This window comes from Podarcis raffonei, chromosome 13 (genome assembly GCF_027172205.1).
Source record: "Podarcis raffonei isolate rPodRaf1 chromosome 13, rPodRaf1.pri, whole genome shotgun sequence".
Taxonomy (NCBI): Eukaryota; Metazoa; Chordata; class Lepidosauria; order Squamata; family Lacertidae; genus Podarcis; species Podarcis raffonei.
In genome coordinates, this window is record NC_070614.1 from 29,459,154 (window position 1) to 29,478,066 (window position 18,913).

At 41.9% G+C, this 18,913-nt stretch overlaps 2 protein-coding genes and 1 pseudogene across 2 annotated transcripts; all 3 read right to left on the bottom strand.

Moving 5' to 3' along the window:
- Nucleotides 1-3,281: 3,281 nt before the first annotated feature.
- LOC128399645 (olfactory receptor 10A7-like) lies at nucleotides 3,282-4,235 on the bottom strand. Its single transcript, XM_053361285.1, has one exon. The coding sequence runs from the start codon at nucleotides 4,233-4,235 to the stop codon at nucleotides 3,282-3,284; it is 954 nt and encodes a 317-aa protein (XP_053217260.1).
- Nucleotides 4,236-9,141: 4,906 nt separating this feature from the next.
- On the bottom strand, nucleotides 9,142-10,109 carry LOC128400371 (olfactory receptor 10A2-like; annotated as a pseudogene).
- Nucleotides 10,110-13,839: 3,730 nt separating this feature from the next.
- LOC128400372 (olfactory receptor 10A7-like) lies at nucleotides 13,840-17,025 on the bottom strand. Its single transcript, XM_053362553.1, has 2 exons — nucleotides 16,087-17,025; nucleotides 13,840-13,872 (listed from the first exon to the last, which is right to left on the bottom strand). Exons 1-2 carry the CDS (start codon nucleotides 17,023-17,025, stop codon nucleotides 13,840-13,842), a joined length of 972 nt encoding a protein of 323 aa, XP_053218528.1.
- Nucleotides 17,026-18,913: the final 1,888 nt, after the last annotated feature.

Here is an 18,913-nt window from a genome sequence, read left to right on the forward strand (position 1 = left end):
GAGGAAGGAAGGAAGGAAGGAAAGAAAGAAAGAAAGAAAGAAAGAAAGAAAGAAAGAAAGAAATTCTACATTGGCCTTTGAAAGGGCTACAGAGGTGATTTTCATGAATGACTGAGACTAGGCTTGGTTTCACCAATAAAAGCTGTAGTTGGCAGCATGTGGCATACAAAGTACAGTGGTAGGATTGGGGAGAATCTTTGTCCCTTTCTTTTCACCGCTGTCAGTCTGGGTGTAGGCCAGTTAAGCCAGAACTAGCAAGTAATCTCCTCCCCTCCCCCTCCTTAACATGCTCTGCCCCCAAATGGGTGATTTCAGAGGATCCAAGGCAGGTAATGAGAAGGGGAGACACAGAGAGCACCTAGCCTTCCTGGATCTTCTCTGACCCCAATGTAGCTTTCTCCTCTTTGGCAGACTCCAATCTTATCACATGTAGCATGACTCTAAAATGTTGTAGACACATAAGTGAAAAATCCCCTTTGGGTTTGGCAGCAATACACATGATAATCCAGACAGTTATTTTGATGAAGTTTATTAAGAGCTAAGCAGAAAGTAAGAGGGCAAATGGAAGACAGGAAGTTGCTTCAACAAGATAAAAGAATAAAAAATCCACCCACAGGTTATCCCATACCTGCCTATCATAGTATTGTAGAATCTTAGACTTGGAAGGGACCCTGAAGGTCAACTGGTTCAACATCCTGCAGGACGTATCTTACTGTAGCTACTTACAATCAGCCTTTGGGTCTCATTCCGTGCAAAGTAGCAGCATTAATTGCAGACCCTCCAATATTTCATCATCATCAATCTTTATTACGGTCCACAGACCCAACAAATAATTACAAAGCAATACACAATTCATAAAGCCTACCTCCAGGTTGAACAAGCATTTTGTTCAGAATATAGGGTTCATTTGTTCTTGCAACCACCGATAAAAACTTTGCCACTGCTAATGTTCTAGCAATCGTCCGGTCTTCCAATAGGAACCTGACATAGTGAGCCTCTGATTTTCCCGGGAAAGGTACCAACAAGGGTAGTATCAGTCCAGCCCTGGCCTTCGCACAATGAAACAGAATATGATTTATGGAATCGATGTCTTGAGGACACGAGCAAAGTCTGTCCTGGTAGGGAATTCCTCTCAACCTGCCATCCAACACTGCAGAAGGAAAGACATTTAGTCTGGCTTTGGTGAAAAGCCTTCGATAGTTTGGTACTGTCAGGTTTTTAATGTAAGATGTTAATTTAAAGACATATCCATATTGTACTCCTACTGCCAGCAGACTACAGACTGCGTTTGATCGAGATCGCAAGTCACTGTGTGCATTATCCCATAATCTTTGCTTTAACATCTTTTGGGTGCCTTCATAACCCAGGTAATACAGTTGGGGGGGTGACAGACCAATAGAGGTGGCCTTTTTAGCCATGGTTTTCTGCCATTTGCCATTTCTCCAATGAAAAGAGGGACATCTTCTATTATTATTATTATTATTATTATTATTATTATTATTACTATTATTAATTAATTAATTAATTAATTAATTAATTATTATCATTAGTGTTGTTGTTGTTGCTGCTGCTGCTATCATTATAAATCACCTGCCCATATGACTGGGTTGCCCCAGCCACTCTGGGTGGCTTCCAACATATATAAAAACTGAATAAAAAGTTTTAAAAATTCCCTATACAGGGCAACATTCAGATATCTTCTAAAGGCTCTATAGTTACTAATCTAATTGGCTCGGGGATGGCCTAACTCCATCCCTCCAACAATTCTCCAATGAAAATAGGGACATCCTAAGGAAAAGTGGAACATTCTGGGATCAAATCAGAAACTGAGACAGCTTCAGTAAATCCTGGACTATCCCTGTAAAAAAGGGAAATGTGGAGGGTCTATGATGGTCAAGTAATATGAGGGATGTTGAGAGACAATGGGCTATATGGCAACAGTTCACTTCCAAGAGGTTTGATCCAAGTAGGTCTTGCATGATATCTGGCACTGTCCAGACAATCACATGGCAGTCAGTAGCCAGGGGAATGTCAATCAGTGCTAATTTAGTCTCTGCAAATTTTGGAAATTAATGCAGAAAAAAGGTGGGTTTAGGGTTCTTTGTACTAGCTGATTCAGACAAATGAAAACACCTCTGGAACAGAAGCATGCTAGGAAAGTCCAAAGAGAGGAAATTATCGCATTTTAGTTCATGTGACAAAATGTGGGCAGTACCCCTGCATATAATTCTTTCATGCCATTTAAAATCTAGTGCAGCATGGTAGAATAGCATTTTTTTTAAAAAACAAAAACCCACAGTTCTGGAACGCAGCAGCTATTGAAGTGCAAAAGGGATGTTAGAAATTGGGACAGAAGCACTAGCTTCATAACCGGAAATACACATGCAATAAACCCCACATCTGAATGCAGCTTGGCATAAATTCCCCAGAGTTTTAGGAAAATTCTTTCTCAGCCCTGCCTGGACTAAACATGGACCTTTTGCATACAAAGCATGCGATCTACCCTTGGGCTGCGATGGAAATGGATGAAGGGACAGGAAACATTCTGACAGAGGTATTGTTATATTAGGTTCCAAGCTTAATCAAGGATGATTCCCACTTCCCCAATAGTTTTCCTTTTTTTAATAATATTTTTTATTAATTTTAACATATAAATCATAAAATGTACCACAAAACTTATCACTTATACAATCTTTTTAGACTTCCATCAGCACCTGTGATGATCCACCATTTTAACCACTTCTTATGCATTTCTTAACTTTATATTGCCTTTACATCTCTTAACAAATCATCCTCCCCCTTGTCCATTTTTACAATACTTCTAATAATTCTCCTCACAAAACTTCTTGCAACCCTACAAACGTCGTCTGTTCTTCACAATTATTTTTCAAATTGTCCGTAAATCCCCCAATAGTTTTCCATCCTTCCCCAACACAAATTGTTTAGGAGAAATCCTCAACTCTCACAGAGATATCTTTTGGGGGATTTCTGGTGATTTCACTAGAAGGGAACGAGAATCTTTCCTCACACAAATTTATTTACTATAAATTACCCCACTGTTTGAGTTGTTAGGTAGATACAGGCAAGGTTATATGAATTAAATTCCCATTTAAATTAAGGGACAAATATTAAAGCATAATTAACTTAATCCCGTTAATTTTAAGGGGACTAGAGTTCAACTAAATCATTCCATATCCAAGCTAATGCTTTCAGAAATTAGTAGGTACAAGTCCCTACCTATTTTGGAACACCCACAATACAGTTATGTCAGTTCATTTTTATCACCCAAAAGGCTTTCTACTCCAGATTCTTTTAAAGGCATGTTTTACCTCTTTATTCCTCAAGCTGTATATGAGAGGGTTCAAAATGGGACCAATAACAGTATAGAAAAGGGAGAGAAATTTACCAGTGTTTGGTGAGTAAGTGGAATTGGGCTTCAAATAAGTAATACAAGCAGAACCATAGAACAAGGTCACCACAACGAGGTGTGAAGAGCAGGTGGAGAAAGTCTTCTTCCGACCTTCAGAGGACGAGATCTTCAAAATGGTTGTAATGATGCCAGCATAAGACATTAAGATCAGGATAAAAGGAAAAGTCACAAAAATCATAGTTGCCACAAAGACTGAAATCTCAACCCCTGAGGTGTCCCCACAAGCCAATTTCAGCAAAGGAGGGATGTCACAAAAGAAGTGGTTGATCACATTGGAGCCACAATAGGAGACAGTAAACACCATGCTGGTGAGTCCAAAGGACATCAGAAACCCACTTAGCCAAAATGCCACAGCTAAAGTAATAGAAACTTTTTGGCTCATCAGGACGTGGTAGTGTAAGGGCTTACAAATGGCAACATATCGATCATAGGCCATTGCGGCCAAAAGGAAACATTCTGACCCACCAAGGAAGAATATAAAGTAGGTCTGCAGAGCACATCCGATGAAGGAGATGGATTTATTTCCAGAAAGGAGGTTTGCCAGCATCTTAGGGACATTGACTGATGTGTAGCAGATCTCCAGAAAAGACAGGTTTCTTAGGAAGAAATACATGGGGGTGTGCAGGGCAGGGTCAGCCAATGTCAAAATAATGATGGGAAGGTTTCCTGCCAGAGTGATGATATAGAGTACCAGGAAAGTGGAGAATAATGCACTTTGCAGGTTTGGATCATCAGAAAGACCCAGGAGGATGAATTTAGCTGGTGCTGTACTGTTTTGTATAATGTGTTCTTTTCTGTTCTTCATCCTGGAAAAAGAACATAAAGAACTGATAAATTTAGGATATGATTGTTTGGCTATACAAAATCTTTTTATATAGATTATATATGGACTCTGTTCAATGACTGCCAGGCTGTATAATAATCATTTTCTTTATTAAACATAGCAAGTGTAACCTTTGGTAGGATTGTTCCTAAGTAACATCATTAAAAGGCATCAAACTTGAAAAATAAACTTTGTCAGAAATTATTTAGTATCATTCACGAGAAAGAATGTACAAAGTGTATTCCTTCAGAGTGAAATGTGTCAAAGGCTTCAAAAGAAAACAATCTGGTACTTACTGAACCCTGGAAGGTCACACCCAGCTGTCTGTCCTGACACCCTAGCAGCACTAGAGATTTCTCAGGCACAGTTATAGAAGGTAGTGATCTTAGGCTGCTTTCAGTGTATTTGCCTCTTCACTAAATTTTATTATGCCAGATTCTTCCCTCTGGGAGCTGTGCTCCAAGACAGATCACAATAAATAATTCACTGATCATGCAGATTCTTTAATGTAGCTATTCAGTTATCCATTGTGATATTTCTATTATATTAAATTTAAAGCCCCTCATCCTTTGTTCTATGGGGCATATGGCTATGCAGACATAGAATTATAGAATTGTAGAGTTGGAAGGGACCCAAGGGTCATCTAGTCCAACCCCTTGCATGGGGCATATGGGTTTGGGACAGGTAGTGCCTCTGTTGGTACACACATGATTCTTCTTGTGTAGTTTGTTCCCCTTTGGTCCCCACCCTCCACTCAGCTGTTACCTGTGGCTCCCAGAAGCTGTCTTTTGGGACAACTCCTGCAGTTAAGCTGGTGCCAAATGTATTGCTGTTTTCCTCTCGACCACATCTGTGAAGTTGAGAAAGGGGTCTTGTCATCTGAGCAGCCCAGAACATCAATACACACTGCTCAGGCTTGTGTCCAGGGGAGGGCCCTTCAATTCTGCCAATTCAGTGGTTTGATTATCCCCTGAGGCAGACTGAGGCCAACAAATATAATGGGAAAACACTTTCTTGACCAAGTTGTATAACCTTCTGCAAACAAACAAGTATTAATGCTCAGTAAATACCTGATGTTGTCTAAGGGTTTATCTATACTAACCTTTTCCCCATCATTTTCCGGGCACAGGTCCGAGATTTAAATCTCTGCATCCTTGTGGGATTTTTTCCCCTATGCCAGAGCTTTCACCATGAAAACCCACTCTTCCCAGCAGAATCAGGGCAAATGTCAATTTGGTTTTTCCGAGGTTTGAAACTTGCTCCAATTCAACTCTGAAGAGTGGATTTTCACAAGGAAGCTCTGGGGAAGGTAATGTGGAAGCATTCTGAAAGGAAGCTTTAAACTTTCAACCCTGTCTGGAAAGTGTGGAGAAAGGATAAGTGTGGAAGATGCCTAAGCTTGCCACAAACTTTGTACAAAGAAATCAATATGAATGCTTAATAAACAGGCCATCTCGAACTGACCTTAATATCAAGCTGGACCAGTAACATCCTTTTCCCCCCAAGAGAGAGATTTGTTTGTTGATAGATAGATGATAGATAGATAGATGATAGATAGATAGATAGATAGATAGATAGATAGATAGATGATAGATAGATGAAAATAGATAGATAAAGTAATGGCTTGGCTCTCCCACAGAAGCGAGACACTGGTAGTAATTATCTCAGGTTTATTGCTCAAACACGTAAATCACTCCGGAACTCCTTCACTCCGTTTCTGACTCCAAGTTTGCAGTTGCCGAGTCTAAAGTCCACCCCTTCCTCTTCCTACAACGGGGAAAAGCCCTTTCGCTTTCGCTCTTTCCCCCTCCTTTCACTGGCCTTTTCACACCTTTGAGTTTTTGGGCTGGCTATTCCCGGCCTCCCTCCCTCTTTTTCTGAGCTCAGACTGCTATTTTGTGTATCTCTGCTCTGGCTCCCCTTTCTTTGCTCACTATGCTCAGGGATCAGGTTACCATTGCTATTTGTTGCCTGCTCTCTGTTCCCTGAAGCCATGCAGCTAGGCTGTCCCTCCTCCCTCTCACATTCCAGCTCACATTCCAGTGTCCTTATCTCTCTTTGTCTGTTCTCATTCCCAGTCTCTGTCAGCTCTGGGACGAAGCTGACGATAGATAGAAAGACGGACAGACAGACAGATAGATGGATAGATAGAAATGATAGTTAGGTAGGTAGGTAAAAGGTAACAGACCCCTGGATGGTTAAGTCCAGTGAAAGGCGCCTATGGGGTTGTGGCGCTCATCTTGCTTTCAGGCCGAGGGAGCTGGCATTTATCTACTGACAGCTTTCTGAGTCATGTGGCCAGCATGACTAAACTGCTTCGGCTGCAAGGGGCACCAAGATGGAAACCAGAGCGTGCAGAAACACTGTTTACCTTCCTGCACTAGCAGTACCTATTTATCTACTCACGCTGGTATGCTTTCGAACTGCTAGGCTGGCAGGATCTGGGACAGAGCAAGGGGAGCTCATCCCATCACAGGGATTCGAAACGCCAACCTTCAGATCGGCAAACCCAAGAGTCTCAGTGGTTCGGACCACAGCACCACCCGTGTCCCTGCGACAAATGATAGATAGATATAGATAGATAGATATAGATAGACAGACAGACAGATTTACATATTCTACATTGGCAATTATAAGTCTTTGAAAGGGCTACAGGGGTGATTGTCCTGAATGACTGAGACCAGGCTTGGTTTCACCAATAAAAGTTGTAGTTACCACCATTTGGCATACAAAAAAGGTAGGCAAAAGGTACAGTGGAAAGAGTGAGGAGAACCTTTGTTCCCTTCCTTCCACCGCTGTCAGTCTGGGTGCAGGCCAGCTAAGCCAGAACTAGCAAGTAAGCTTCCCCTCCACCTGCTTAACATGCTCTGCCCCCAAATGGGTGATTTCAGAGGATGCAAAGCAGGTAATGAGGAGGGGAGACACAGAGGGCACCTAGCCTTCCTGGATCTTCTCTGACCCCAATGTAGCTTTCTCCTCTTTGGCAGACTCCAATCTTCACACATGTAGCATGACTCTGAAATGTTGTAGACACATAAGTGAAAAATTCCCTTTGGGTCCAGCAGCAATACACACAATAATCCACACAGTTATTTTGATGAAGTTTATTAAGAGCTAAGCAGAAAGTAAGAGGACAAATGGAAGACAGAAAGTTGCTTCAACAAAAAATAAAATATAAAAAAATCCACCCACAGGTTATCCCATACCTGCCTATCATAGTATCATAGAATCGTAGACTTGGAAGGGACCCTGAGGGTCAACTGGTTCAACCTCCTGTAGTACCTATCTTACTGCAGCTACTTACAATCAGCCTTTAGGTCTCATTCGGTGCAAAGTAGCAGCATTGATTGCAGACCCCCCCAATATTTATCCAATGAAAAGAGGGACATCTTCTATTATTATTATTATTATTATTATTATTATTATTATTATTATTATCTTTAGTGTTCTTGTTGTTCTTGTTGCTGCTGCTGCTATCATTATAAATCTCCTGGCCATATGACTGGCTTGCCCCAGCCACTCTGGGTAGCTTTCAACATATATAAAAACTGAATAAAATGTTTAAAAACTTCCCTGTACAGATATCGTCAGATATATTCTAAAGACTCTATAGTTACTTATCTAATTGGCTCGGGGGTTGCCTATCTCCATACACGCAATATTTCTCCTGTGAAAATAGGGACATTCTAACGAAAAGTGGGGCATTCTGGGATCAAATCAGAAACTGAGACAGCTTCTGTATGTCCAGGACTGTCCTTGTAAAAAAAGAGGAAAACATGGAGGGTCTGTGATGGTCAAGTTATATGAGGGATGTTGAGAGACAATGGGCTATATGGCAACAGTTCACTTCCAAGAGGTTTGATCCAAGTAGGTCTTGCATGATATCTGGCACTGCCCAGACAATCACAAGGCAGTCAGTAGCCAGGCGGATGCCAATCAGTGCTAATTTAGTCTCTGCAAATTTTGGAAATTAATACAGAAAAAATATGGGTTTGGGGTTCTTTGTACTGGCTGATTCAGAGAAATGGAAACACCTCTGGAACAGAAGCATGCTAGGAGAAGTCCAAAGAGAGGGAATTATTGCATTGTGAGTTCATGTGACAAAATGTGTGCAGTATCCCTGCATATACGTAATTCTTTCCTGCCATTTAAAATCTAATGCAGCATGGTGGAGAAGCAAGTTGTTGTTGTTGTTGTTTTTAAAAAAACACAATTCTGGAATGCAGCTGCTATTGAAGTGCAAAAGGGATGTTAGAAATTGGGACAGAAGCACTAGCATCAGAACGGAAAAACTCATGCAATGAATCCCACCTCTGAATGCAGTTTGGCAGAAGTTTCCCAGAATTTCAGGGGGAAAAAACTTTCCCAGCCCTGTCTGGACTGAACATGGGACCTTTTGCAAACAAAGCATGTGATTTACCCTTGGGCTCCGATGGTATTGGATGAAGGGACAGGAAATTTTGTGTCAGAGAATGACCTTCATATTAAGTTATATTAGGTTCCAAGCTTAATCGAGGATTATTCCCGCTTCCTCCAATAGTTTTCAATCCATTCCCCAACAAAAATTGTTTAGGAGGAATCCTCAACCCTCGCTGAGATATCTTTTGGGGGATTTTTGGAGATTTCACTAGGAGGGAACCACAATCTTTCCTCACACAAATTTATTTACTATAAATTATCCCACTGCTTAAGTTGTTAGGTAGATTCAGGCAAGGTTAGATGAATTAAATTCCCATTTAAATCAAGGGTCATATATTAAAGCATAATTAACGTAATCCCGTTAATTTTAAGGGGACCACAGTTCTAATAAAAAATTATGGATCCAAGCTAATGCTTTCAGAAATTAATAGGTACAAGTCCCTACCTATTTTGGAACTCCCACAATATGTCAGTTCATTTTTATCACCGAAAGGGTCTTCTATTCCAAATTCTTTTAAAGGCACCCTTTACCTCTTTATTCCTCAAGCTGTATATGAGGGGGTTCAAAATGGGACCGATAACAGTATAGAAAAGGGAGAGAAATTTGTCAGTGTTTGGTGAGTAAGTGGAATTGGGCTTCAAATATGTAATACAAGCAGAACCATAGAACAAGGTCACCACAACGAGGTGTGAAGAGCAGGTGGAAAAGGTTTTCTTCCGACCTTCAGAGGATGAGATCTTCAAAATGGTTGTAATGATGCCAGCATAAGACATCAAGATCAGGATAAAAGGCAAAGTCCCAAAGATCATAGTCGCCACAAAGACTGCAATCTCAACCTTTGAGGTGTCCCCACAAGCCAATTTCAGCAAAGGAGGGATGTCACAAAAGAAGTGGTTAATCACATTGGAGCCACAATAGGAGAGAGTAAACATCATGGTGGTGTGACCAAAGGACATCAGAAACCCACTTAACCAAGATGCTCCAGCTAAAGTAGTATAAACCTTTTGGTTCATCAGGACGTGGTAGTGTAAGGGCTTACAAATGGCAACATATCGATCATAGGCCATTGCGGCCAAAAGGAAACATTCTGACCCACCAAGGAAGAATATAAAGTAGGTCTGCAGAGCACATCCGATGAAGGAGATGGATTTATTTCCAGAAAGGAGGTTTGCCAGCATCTTAGGGACATTGACTGATGTGTAGCAGATCTCCAGAAAAGACAGGTTTCTTAGGAAGAAATACATGGGGGTGTGGAGGGCAGGGTCAACCAATGTTAGAAGAATGATGAGAAGGTTTCCTGCCAGAGTGATGATATAGAGTACCAGGAAAGTGGAGAATAATGCACTTTGCAGGTTTGGATCATCAGAAAGACCCAGGAGGATGAATTTAGCTGGTGTTGTACTGTTTTGTAAAATGTGTTCTTTTCTGTTCTGCATCCTGGAAAGAGAACATAAAGAACTGATTACTACCATTTAGGATATGATTGTTTGGCTATACAAAATCTCTTTATATAGATTATATGTGGAACTCTGTTCAAGGACTGCCTAGCTGATCAGGGAATGATTCAAAGGCACATACTGAGGTGTTTAACTTGATTAGAATCAATAGGATTTAGCAGTGATCTTATAATAAAAATTCCAAATTATACCTACAGCTTCTGTGTCTTGTTCATATGGGGAAGAATTTTTTAATAATCATAAAAGATATTTCTCTGAAATTTCCATCTATATATTCATTTCCATCTATATAATCTTCTTTATTAAACATAGCAAGTGCTAACCTTTGGTAGGATTGTTCCTAAATAACATTATTAAAAGGCATCAAACTAGAAAAATAAACATTGTCCAAAAATAATTTAGTATCATTCAAGAGAAAGAATTTACAAAGTGTGTTCCTTCAGAGTGAAACATGTCAAAGGCTTCAAAAGAAAACAATCTGGTACTTACTGAACACTGGAAGGTCACACCCAGCTCTCTGTTCCTGATGCCCTAGTTGCACTAGAGATTTCTCAGCCACAGTTATAGAACATAGTGATCTTAGGCTGCTTTCAGTGTATTTGCCTCTTCACTAAATTTTATTATGCCAGATTCTTCCCTCTGGGAGCTGTGCTCCAAGACAGATCACAATGAATTATTCACTGATCAGGCAGATGCATTTATGTAGCTATTCAGTTATCCATTGTGATATTTCTATTAAGATGACTTTAAAGCCCTTCATTCTTTGTTCTATGGGCCATATGGCTGTGCACACATAGAATTATAGAATTGTAGATTTGGAAGGGACATAAGAGTCATCTAGTCCAACCCCTTGCATGGGGTGAATGGGGTGGGGAGGGGTAGTACCTATGTTGGTACACACATGATTGTTCTTGCGTAGTTTGTTTCCCTTTGGTCCCTACCCTTCACTCAGCTGTTACCTGTTGTTCCCAGAAGCTGTCTTCTGGGACAACTCTGGCAGTTAAGGTGGTGTCAAATGTATTGGTGCTTTTTCTCGACCACAACAGTGAGGTTGAGAAGGGGGTCTTGTCACCTGAGCAGCCCAGAACATCCATTCATTTCTGCCAATTCAGTGGTTTGATTGTCCTCTGAGACAGATTGATTCCAACAAATATACAGTAATGGGAAAACACTTTCTTGACCACATTGTATAACCTCCTGCAAACAAACAAGAATTAATGCTCAGTTCCCCATCATTTCATAGAATCATAGAATCATAGAATCATAGAGTTGGAAGAGACCACAAGGGCCATCGAGTCCAACCCCCTGCCAAGCAGGAAACACCATCAGAGCACTCCTGACATATGGTTGTCAAGCCTCTGCTTAAAGACCTCCAAAGAAGGAGACTCCACCACACTCCTTGGCAGCAAATTCCACTGTCGAACAGCTCTCACTGTCAGGAAGTGCTTCCTAATGTTTAGGTGGAATCTTCTTTCCTGCAGTTTGGATCCATTGCTCGGTGTCCGCTTCTCTGGAGCAGCAGAAAACAACCTTTCTCCCTCCTCTATGTGACATCCTTTTATATATTTGAACATGGCTATCATATCACCCCTTATCCTCCTCTTCTCCAGGCTAAACATGCCCAGCTCCCTTAGCCGTTCCTCATAAGGCATCATTTCCAGACCTTTGACCATTTTTGTTGCCCTCCTCTGGACACGTTCCAGTTTCTCAGTGTCCTTCTTGAACTGTGGTGCCCAGAACTGGACACAGTACTCCAGGTGAGGTCTGACCAGAGCAGAATACAGTGGCACTATTACTTCCCTTGATCTAGATGCTATACTCCTATTGATGCAGCCCAGAATTGCATTGGCTTTTTTAGCTGCCGCGTCACACTGTTGGCTCATGTCAAGTTTGTGGTCAACCAAGACTCCTAGATCCTTTTCACATGTACTGCTCTCAAGCCAGGTGTCACCCATCTTGTATTTGTGCCTCTCAATTTTTTTGCCCAAGTGCAATACTTTACATTTCTCCCTGTTAAAATTCATCTTGTTTTTTTTGGCCCAGTTCTCCAATCTGTCAAGGTCGTTTTGAAGTGTGATCCTGTCCTCTGGGGTGTTAGCCACCCCTCCCAGTTTGGTGTCATCTGCAAATTTGATCAGGATGCCCTTGAGTCCATCATCCAAGTCGTTGATAAAGATGTTGAATAAGACCGGGCCCAAGACAGAACCCTGTGGCACCCCACTAGTCACTCTTCTCCAGGATGAAGAGGAACCATTGATGAGCATCCTTTGGGTTCGGTCAGTCAGCCAGTTACAAATCCACATAGTGGTAGCATTTACCAGGCACAAATCCAGGTTTTAAGTCTCTGTGTCCTTGGTTCCCCGCCCCCATGCCAGCGCTTTCCCCATGAAAACCCACTCTTCCAGGCAGAATCAGGGCAAATGTCAATTTGGGTTTTCTGAGGTTTGACATTCACTCCCATTCAACTTTAAAGAGTGTTGTTTCACGAGGAAGCTCTGGAGGAGGTGATGTGGAGGCATTCAGAAAAGAAGCTTTTTGGGACTGGCAGAATTGACGAGCAGAATCCGAGACCAGGGAGAAGAGTCGGCTGAAGAAGATTGGAAAAAATTCAAGGACTATTTACAGAAATATTGTAAAATTTAAGAAAGTTAGATGGTGTTGGATTGAAATTGAGAGGTTTCTAGCTGCAATGATATATAAGAACATAGACGGGGGGGAAAAGGGTTTGTAAAATAAGGTAATGTTACAAGCTGTAATGCTTGAAATGAAGGATTTGCTGAACAAATAATCTTAATTGGGATACAAGAAGGAGAAGTATGAGGAGGTCTGAGAAATTTGTTATTTAAAAGTATGGTTTATGAATCTAATGCTTTTGTTTAATGTTTCTGTTTGTTTTGTTTGTTTGTTTTGTCTTAAAATTGGAAAACTTAATAAATATTCTTTAAAAAAAAGAAAAGAAAAGAAAAGAAGCTTTAAATTGCAGACAATTTCTGGAAAGGGTGGGTGACACCTATCCTTGCCATAAACTTTGTAACAAGAAATCAGCATAAATGCTAAATAAACAGGTCATCAAGAACTGACCTTACTAGCAAACTGGACCACTAAAATCCTTACTTTTTCTTCCAAGAGCGAGATGTTTTTGATTAGACAGATAGATGATAGATAGATAGAGAGATAGATAGATCGTTGATAGATTTACATATTCTACCTTGGCAAGGCCTCTCCTCCTTCCGGAGGGGAGGTGTTGTGGACGGGACGCGATTCCAGCATCACCCTCTGTCACCTGGCTGGCGCACCACGCCCCCCCCGGGCGGCCACCCAACCGGGCGGCTTGGCGGGGGCGTGGTTTGCTGTTTAAGTTACAGCTGCGCCAGTCATTCCGCCCATTTCTTCACCACAATTATAAGTTTTTGAAAGGGCTACAGGGGTGATTTTCCTGAATGATTAAGACCAGCCTTGGTTTCACCAATAAAGGTTGTAGTTACCACAATTTGGTGTACAAAACAAAGTTCGTAAAAGGTACAGTGAAAGGGGGGGGGAGAAATTTTGTTCCCTTCCTTCCACTACTATCAGTCTGGGTGTAGGTCAGTTATACCAGAACTAGCAAGTTAGCTGCCCCTCCCCCATCTGCTTAATATCCTCTGCAGCCAAATGGGTGATTTCGGAGGATGCAAAGCAGGTAAATGAGGAGGGGAGACGCAGAGGGCACCTAGCCTTCTTGGATCTTTTCTGAGCCCAATGTAGCTTTCTCTTCTTTGGCAGACTCCAATCTTAACACATGTAGAATGACTCCAAAATGTTGTAGACACATAAGTGAAAAATTCCATTTGGGTCTTGCAACAATACACACGATAATCCAGACAGTTATTTGGATGAAGTTTATTAAGAGCTAAGCAGATAGTAAGAGGACAAATGGTAGTTCAACAATAACAATAGAAATAAGCCCACAGGTTACCCCATGCCTTGCTATCATAGTATCATAGAATCGTAGAGTTGGAAGGGACCCTGAGGGCCAACTGGTGCAACCTCCTGCAGGACCTAACTCACTGCAGCTACCTACAATCAGACTTTGGGTATAATTCTGTGCAAAGTAGCAGCATTGATTTCAGACCCTCCAACATGTCTCCAATGAAAACAAGGACACCCTATTATTATTGTTATTGTTATTGTTATTATCAATCCCCTGCCCATCTGACAGGGTTGCCCCTTCCACTCTGTGTGGCTTCGAATATATATAAAAACATAATAAAACATTAAACATTTTAAAAAACCTTCCCAATACAAGGCTGCACTAGCATCATAACCGGAAAAACTCATGCAATAAACCCCACCTCTGAATGCAGCTTGGGAGAAGTTCCCCAGAGTTTCAGGAAAAAATCTTTCCCAGCCCTGCCTGGACTGAACATGGGACCTTTTGCAGACAAAGCTTGTGATTTACCCTTCGGCTCCAATGGTTGAGGATGAAGGGGCAGGAAACTTTCTGACAGAGAATGACTTTCATATTAAGTTATATTAGGTTCCAAGCTTAATCGAGGATGATTCACACTTCCCCCAATAGTTTTCCATCCATTCCCCAATACAGTGGTACCTCGGGTTAAGTACTTAATTCGTTCCGGAGGTCTGTACTTAACCTGAAACTGTTCTTAACCTGAAGCACCACTTTAGCTAATGGGACCTCCTGCTGCTGCCGCACTGCTGGAGCACGATTTCTGTTCTCATGCTGAAGCCAAGTTCTTAACCTGAGGTACTATTTCTGGGTTAGCGGAGTCTGCAACCTGAAGTGTATGTAACCTGAAGCGTATGTGTCAGAGGCTCAGGAGCAGAAGAGCAGGGGAGAGAGCAGATAGAGAGCGGAGGAGAGGAATCAGAGGGGAGCGTAGGGGAATATGACAGTGGACCGAGAGATTCCATGAGCTTCTCCAGCGAATCAGAAGATTCCCAGGAGAGGGCGCCTATGGTAAGGGCGAGGCGAATCCCAGGAGGGACGATCCATAAACAAGGAACCAGAGGGGAGTCCCAAAGGAGCAGCGGAGGAGTAGGGCCAGTTTCCCCACCAGAGCACAGTGGGGGGGAAGAGTCACGTGAGTCAGGACCATCTTCTCCTCCATCGGGGAGTGGGGAGAAGGAGGGAAGGCCAGGTCCAGCTAGCCTCCCCGAAAGGGGGAGCAGTGACACAAGTGTAACGGTCAGAAGGAAAGTGGGAGGCTGCGCGCGCGCGCCAAGTTCAAATGTGGAGGAGCGCGGGACAGCAGAAGACCCGGATTGGGAGCCAGGTCCTAAAGCCCGAAAGAGGGGGGGGGGAGGAGTCGGGAGAATCAGCGTCAGAAGAATCTCGGAGGGCAGAGACTCCGACTAGCAGAAGGACCCAGAGAAAGAAGGAACAGAGGAAGAGGTGGAGTAAAGCTAGAATCTTAAGCTGGTGTCAGGGGGGCGGAGATTCAGATGGGACTTCTACGATCTGACGGATAGATGTAGCGTTGCGCGCTGCACGTCTGGAAATGAGACTGAACTTCAATAAAGACTTTTAAACTTGAGCAAGAAGCAGCGTTGGTCTTGTGTGAGCTGGGACCTTGGGCAGCGCTGACAGTATGTAACCCGAGGTACCACTGTACAAATTGTTTAGGAGGAATCTTCAACCCTCACTGAGATATCTTTTGGAGATTTCACTAGGAGGGAAGCACAATCTTTCCTCACACAAATTTATTTACTATGAATTATCCCACTGTTTGAGTTGTTAGGGAGATACAGGCAAGGTCAAATGAATTAAATTCCCATTTAAATCAAGGATCATATATTAAAGCATAATTAACTTAATCCCATTAATTTTAAGGGGACCACAGGTCTACTAAATCATTCTGGATCCAAGCTAATGCTTTCAGAAATTAGGAGGTACAAGTCCCTACCTATTTTGGAACTCCCACAATATGTCAGTTCATTTTTATCACCGAAAGGGTCTTCTATCCCAAATTCTTTTAAAGGCACCCTTTACCTCTTTATTCCTCAAGCTGTATATGAGAGGGTTCAAAATGGGACCAATAACAGTATAGAAAAGGGAGAGAAATTTGTCAGTGTTTGGTGAGTAAGTGGAATTGGGCTTCAAATATGTAATACAAGCAGAACCATAGAACAAGGTCACCACAATGAGGTGTGAAGAGCAGGTGGAGAAGGTCTTCTTCCGACCCTCTGAGGACGAGATCTTCACAATGGTGGTTATAATGCCAGCATAAGACATCAAGATCAGGATAAAAGGAAAAGTCACAAAAATCATAGCCACCACAAAGACTGCAATTTCAACCCTTGAGGTGTCCCCACAAGCCAATTTCAGCAAAGGAGGGATGTCACAGACAAAGTGATTGATCACATTGGAGCCACAGTAGGAGACAGTAAACACCATGCTGGTGTGACCAAAGGACATCAGAAACCCACTTAGCCAAGATGCCACAGCTAAAGTAGTATAAACTTTTTGGCTCATCAGGACGTGATAGTGCAAGGGCTTACAAATGGCAACATATCGATCATAGGCCATTGAGGCCAAAAGGAAACATTCTGACCCACCAAGGAAGAAATCAAAGTAGGTCTGCAGAGCACATCCGATGAAGGAGATGGATTTATTTCCAGAATGGAGGTTTGCCAGCATCTTAGGGACATTGACTGATGTGTAGCAGATCTCCAGAAAAGACAGGTTTCTTAGGAAGAAATACATGGGAGTGTGGAGGGCAGAGTCAACCAATGTCAGAAGAATGATGAGAAGGTTTCCTGCCAGAGTGATGATATAAAGTGTCAGGAAAGTGAAGAATAATGCACTTTGCAGGTTTGGATCATCAGAAAGACCCAGGAGGATGAATTTAGCTGGTGCTGTACTGTTTTGTAGAATGTGTTCTTTTCTGTTCTGCATCCTGGAAAAAGAACATAATGTACATGATTTTAGGCTATGATTGGTCCTCCAAAATATTTTTATATAATGTATATGTGGAACTCTGTTATAAGAGTTCCTAGCAGATCAGGGAATGATCCAAAGTCACATAGCATATTTCTAAAACAAGTTACTCAGGTCTGGTTCTAGCATTGCCTTCTGTCAGGGAACTGCCATCGGAGCCTAGAGTGGAGGTAAGGCTCCCCAACGATGCAGGAGAAGGGACCAGCAGGGAGAGAGAGAGAACTTCCTTTGAGGAAGGAAATAGGAGTGACACCAGGAAGCAAGGGGGAACTGTGGAGAGAGGGCTCCAAGACTCTTCCACAGAGACCAGCGGGGAGAGCCCAGGACCTCCGTTGGGCACGCCCACTCTGCGCAGGAGACTTCCGCGCAGGGAGGCTAGGAGGAGACTTGGGGTCAAAGAGCTTCTATGTTGGAAGAAGTTCAGAAAATGCCCACTGATGGATTCTGCCAGCGACTGACACAGCCATGGAGAAAGGGCTGTCCAGCCAGGGAAAGGTTTAGCCAGGCACAAGCAACCCCAATTCCCTTTACACCTTCATATTATACCTTCTATGGATTATATTTAAGCTTTCATGAACTCTTTGAAGAATGAGTGGAATATAAGTTGATGACTTGTTTTTAACTACTGTTATCTTGTGTAAATTTTATATGATAAATAGGTGATGTAGCTACATCAGTTTTAAGCCTTATTGTTTTCAGTGCTGGAATAGAATAAAGTACTTAACTGAAATCAATAGGATTTAGAAGTGATCTTATAATAAATTATGCCTATAGCTTCCATGTCTTCTTAATATGGGGAAGTTTTATTTTAATTATCATTGAACGATTTCACTGAAAAGGCAATTGATATAATAATCATTTTCTTTATTAAAAATAGGATTATAAGTGCCAACCTTTGGTAGGATTGTTCCTTAAGAAATGCATCAAACTTGAAAAATAATCATTGTCCAAGAAATAATCATGAGGAGTGTAATAAGAGTGAAACATGCCAAAGCCTTCAAAAGAAAATAATCTCGTACTTACGGAATACCTGGAAGGTCACACCCAGCTCTCTGCTCTTGACTCACCAGTGGCACTAGTGATTTTTCAGCCACACTGATAGAAGGCAGGGATCTTAGGCTGCTTACAATGTATTTGCCTCTTCACCAGCCACAATGGCCATGTTTTATTCTCCCATATTCTTCCCCCTGGGAGCTGTGCTCCAAAACAGATCACAATGAATGACGGTTGGAGTGGCTACATGCGTTATTAAGGTTATTCAGGTATCCATTGTGACAGTCCTTTGCTCAAAGGGACATATGACTGTATGGACATGCACAGGTCTCTGTACACATTTGCTGGTTTGCTGCATGTCACCACTTTAGTGCATGATTTGTTTGCTTCAATCCTTTATCCACCTACCTGAACGTGAGCCTTTTTGATCTCAAGGGAATTTACTTCTGAGCAGAAATGTACTGAAGTGCACTGTTAGTGTTTCTTTTTTCCCCTTTGCTTAATATTGACTTATAATATTTGCTTTTAATTTTTGCATATCACTTTGAGTGATTCATACAAACAAAATGGAAGCCAGCAACAGCACTTGGATGTGAACCCATCCCATTGTTAGGAGTGTTTCTTTCCTGATATCACATAGCGATATTTTGTTTTTCTTATTTTCAGCTCCTTTGTCTATTTCGACCAAACTCAAAGGAAATTTTCTTCTAATGTGTCTAAACCATTTCGGAGTCATGCTATTAGTGTTTTAATTGGGGAATGATGAAGAAAAGAAAGCCACATTGGGCTCAGAGTACAGCCTGGAAGGTTAGGTCTTCCCTGCTCATTACCTACCTTGGGTCCTCCCTATCTG

What these genes read in the sequence shown, in the direction of transcription:
- LOC128399645 (XM_053361285.1), bottom strand. Translation starts at nt 4,235, where the DNA reads ATGAAGAACAGAAAAGAACACATTATACAAAACAGTACAGCACCAGCT.
- LOC128400372 (XM_053362553.1), bottom strand. Translation starts at nt 17,025, where the DNA reads ATGCAGAACAGAAAAGAACACATTCTACAAAACAGTACAGCACCAGCT. An exon ending in TTAAAAGAATTTGGGATAGA is followed by an intron (nt 13,873 to 16,086) that starts AGACCCTTTCGG and finishes GAAGAGAAAGCT; the next exon opens with ACATTGGGCTCAGAAAAGAT.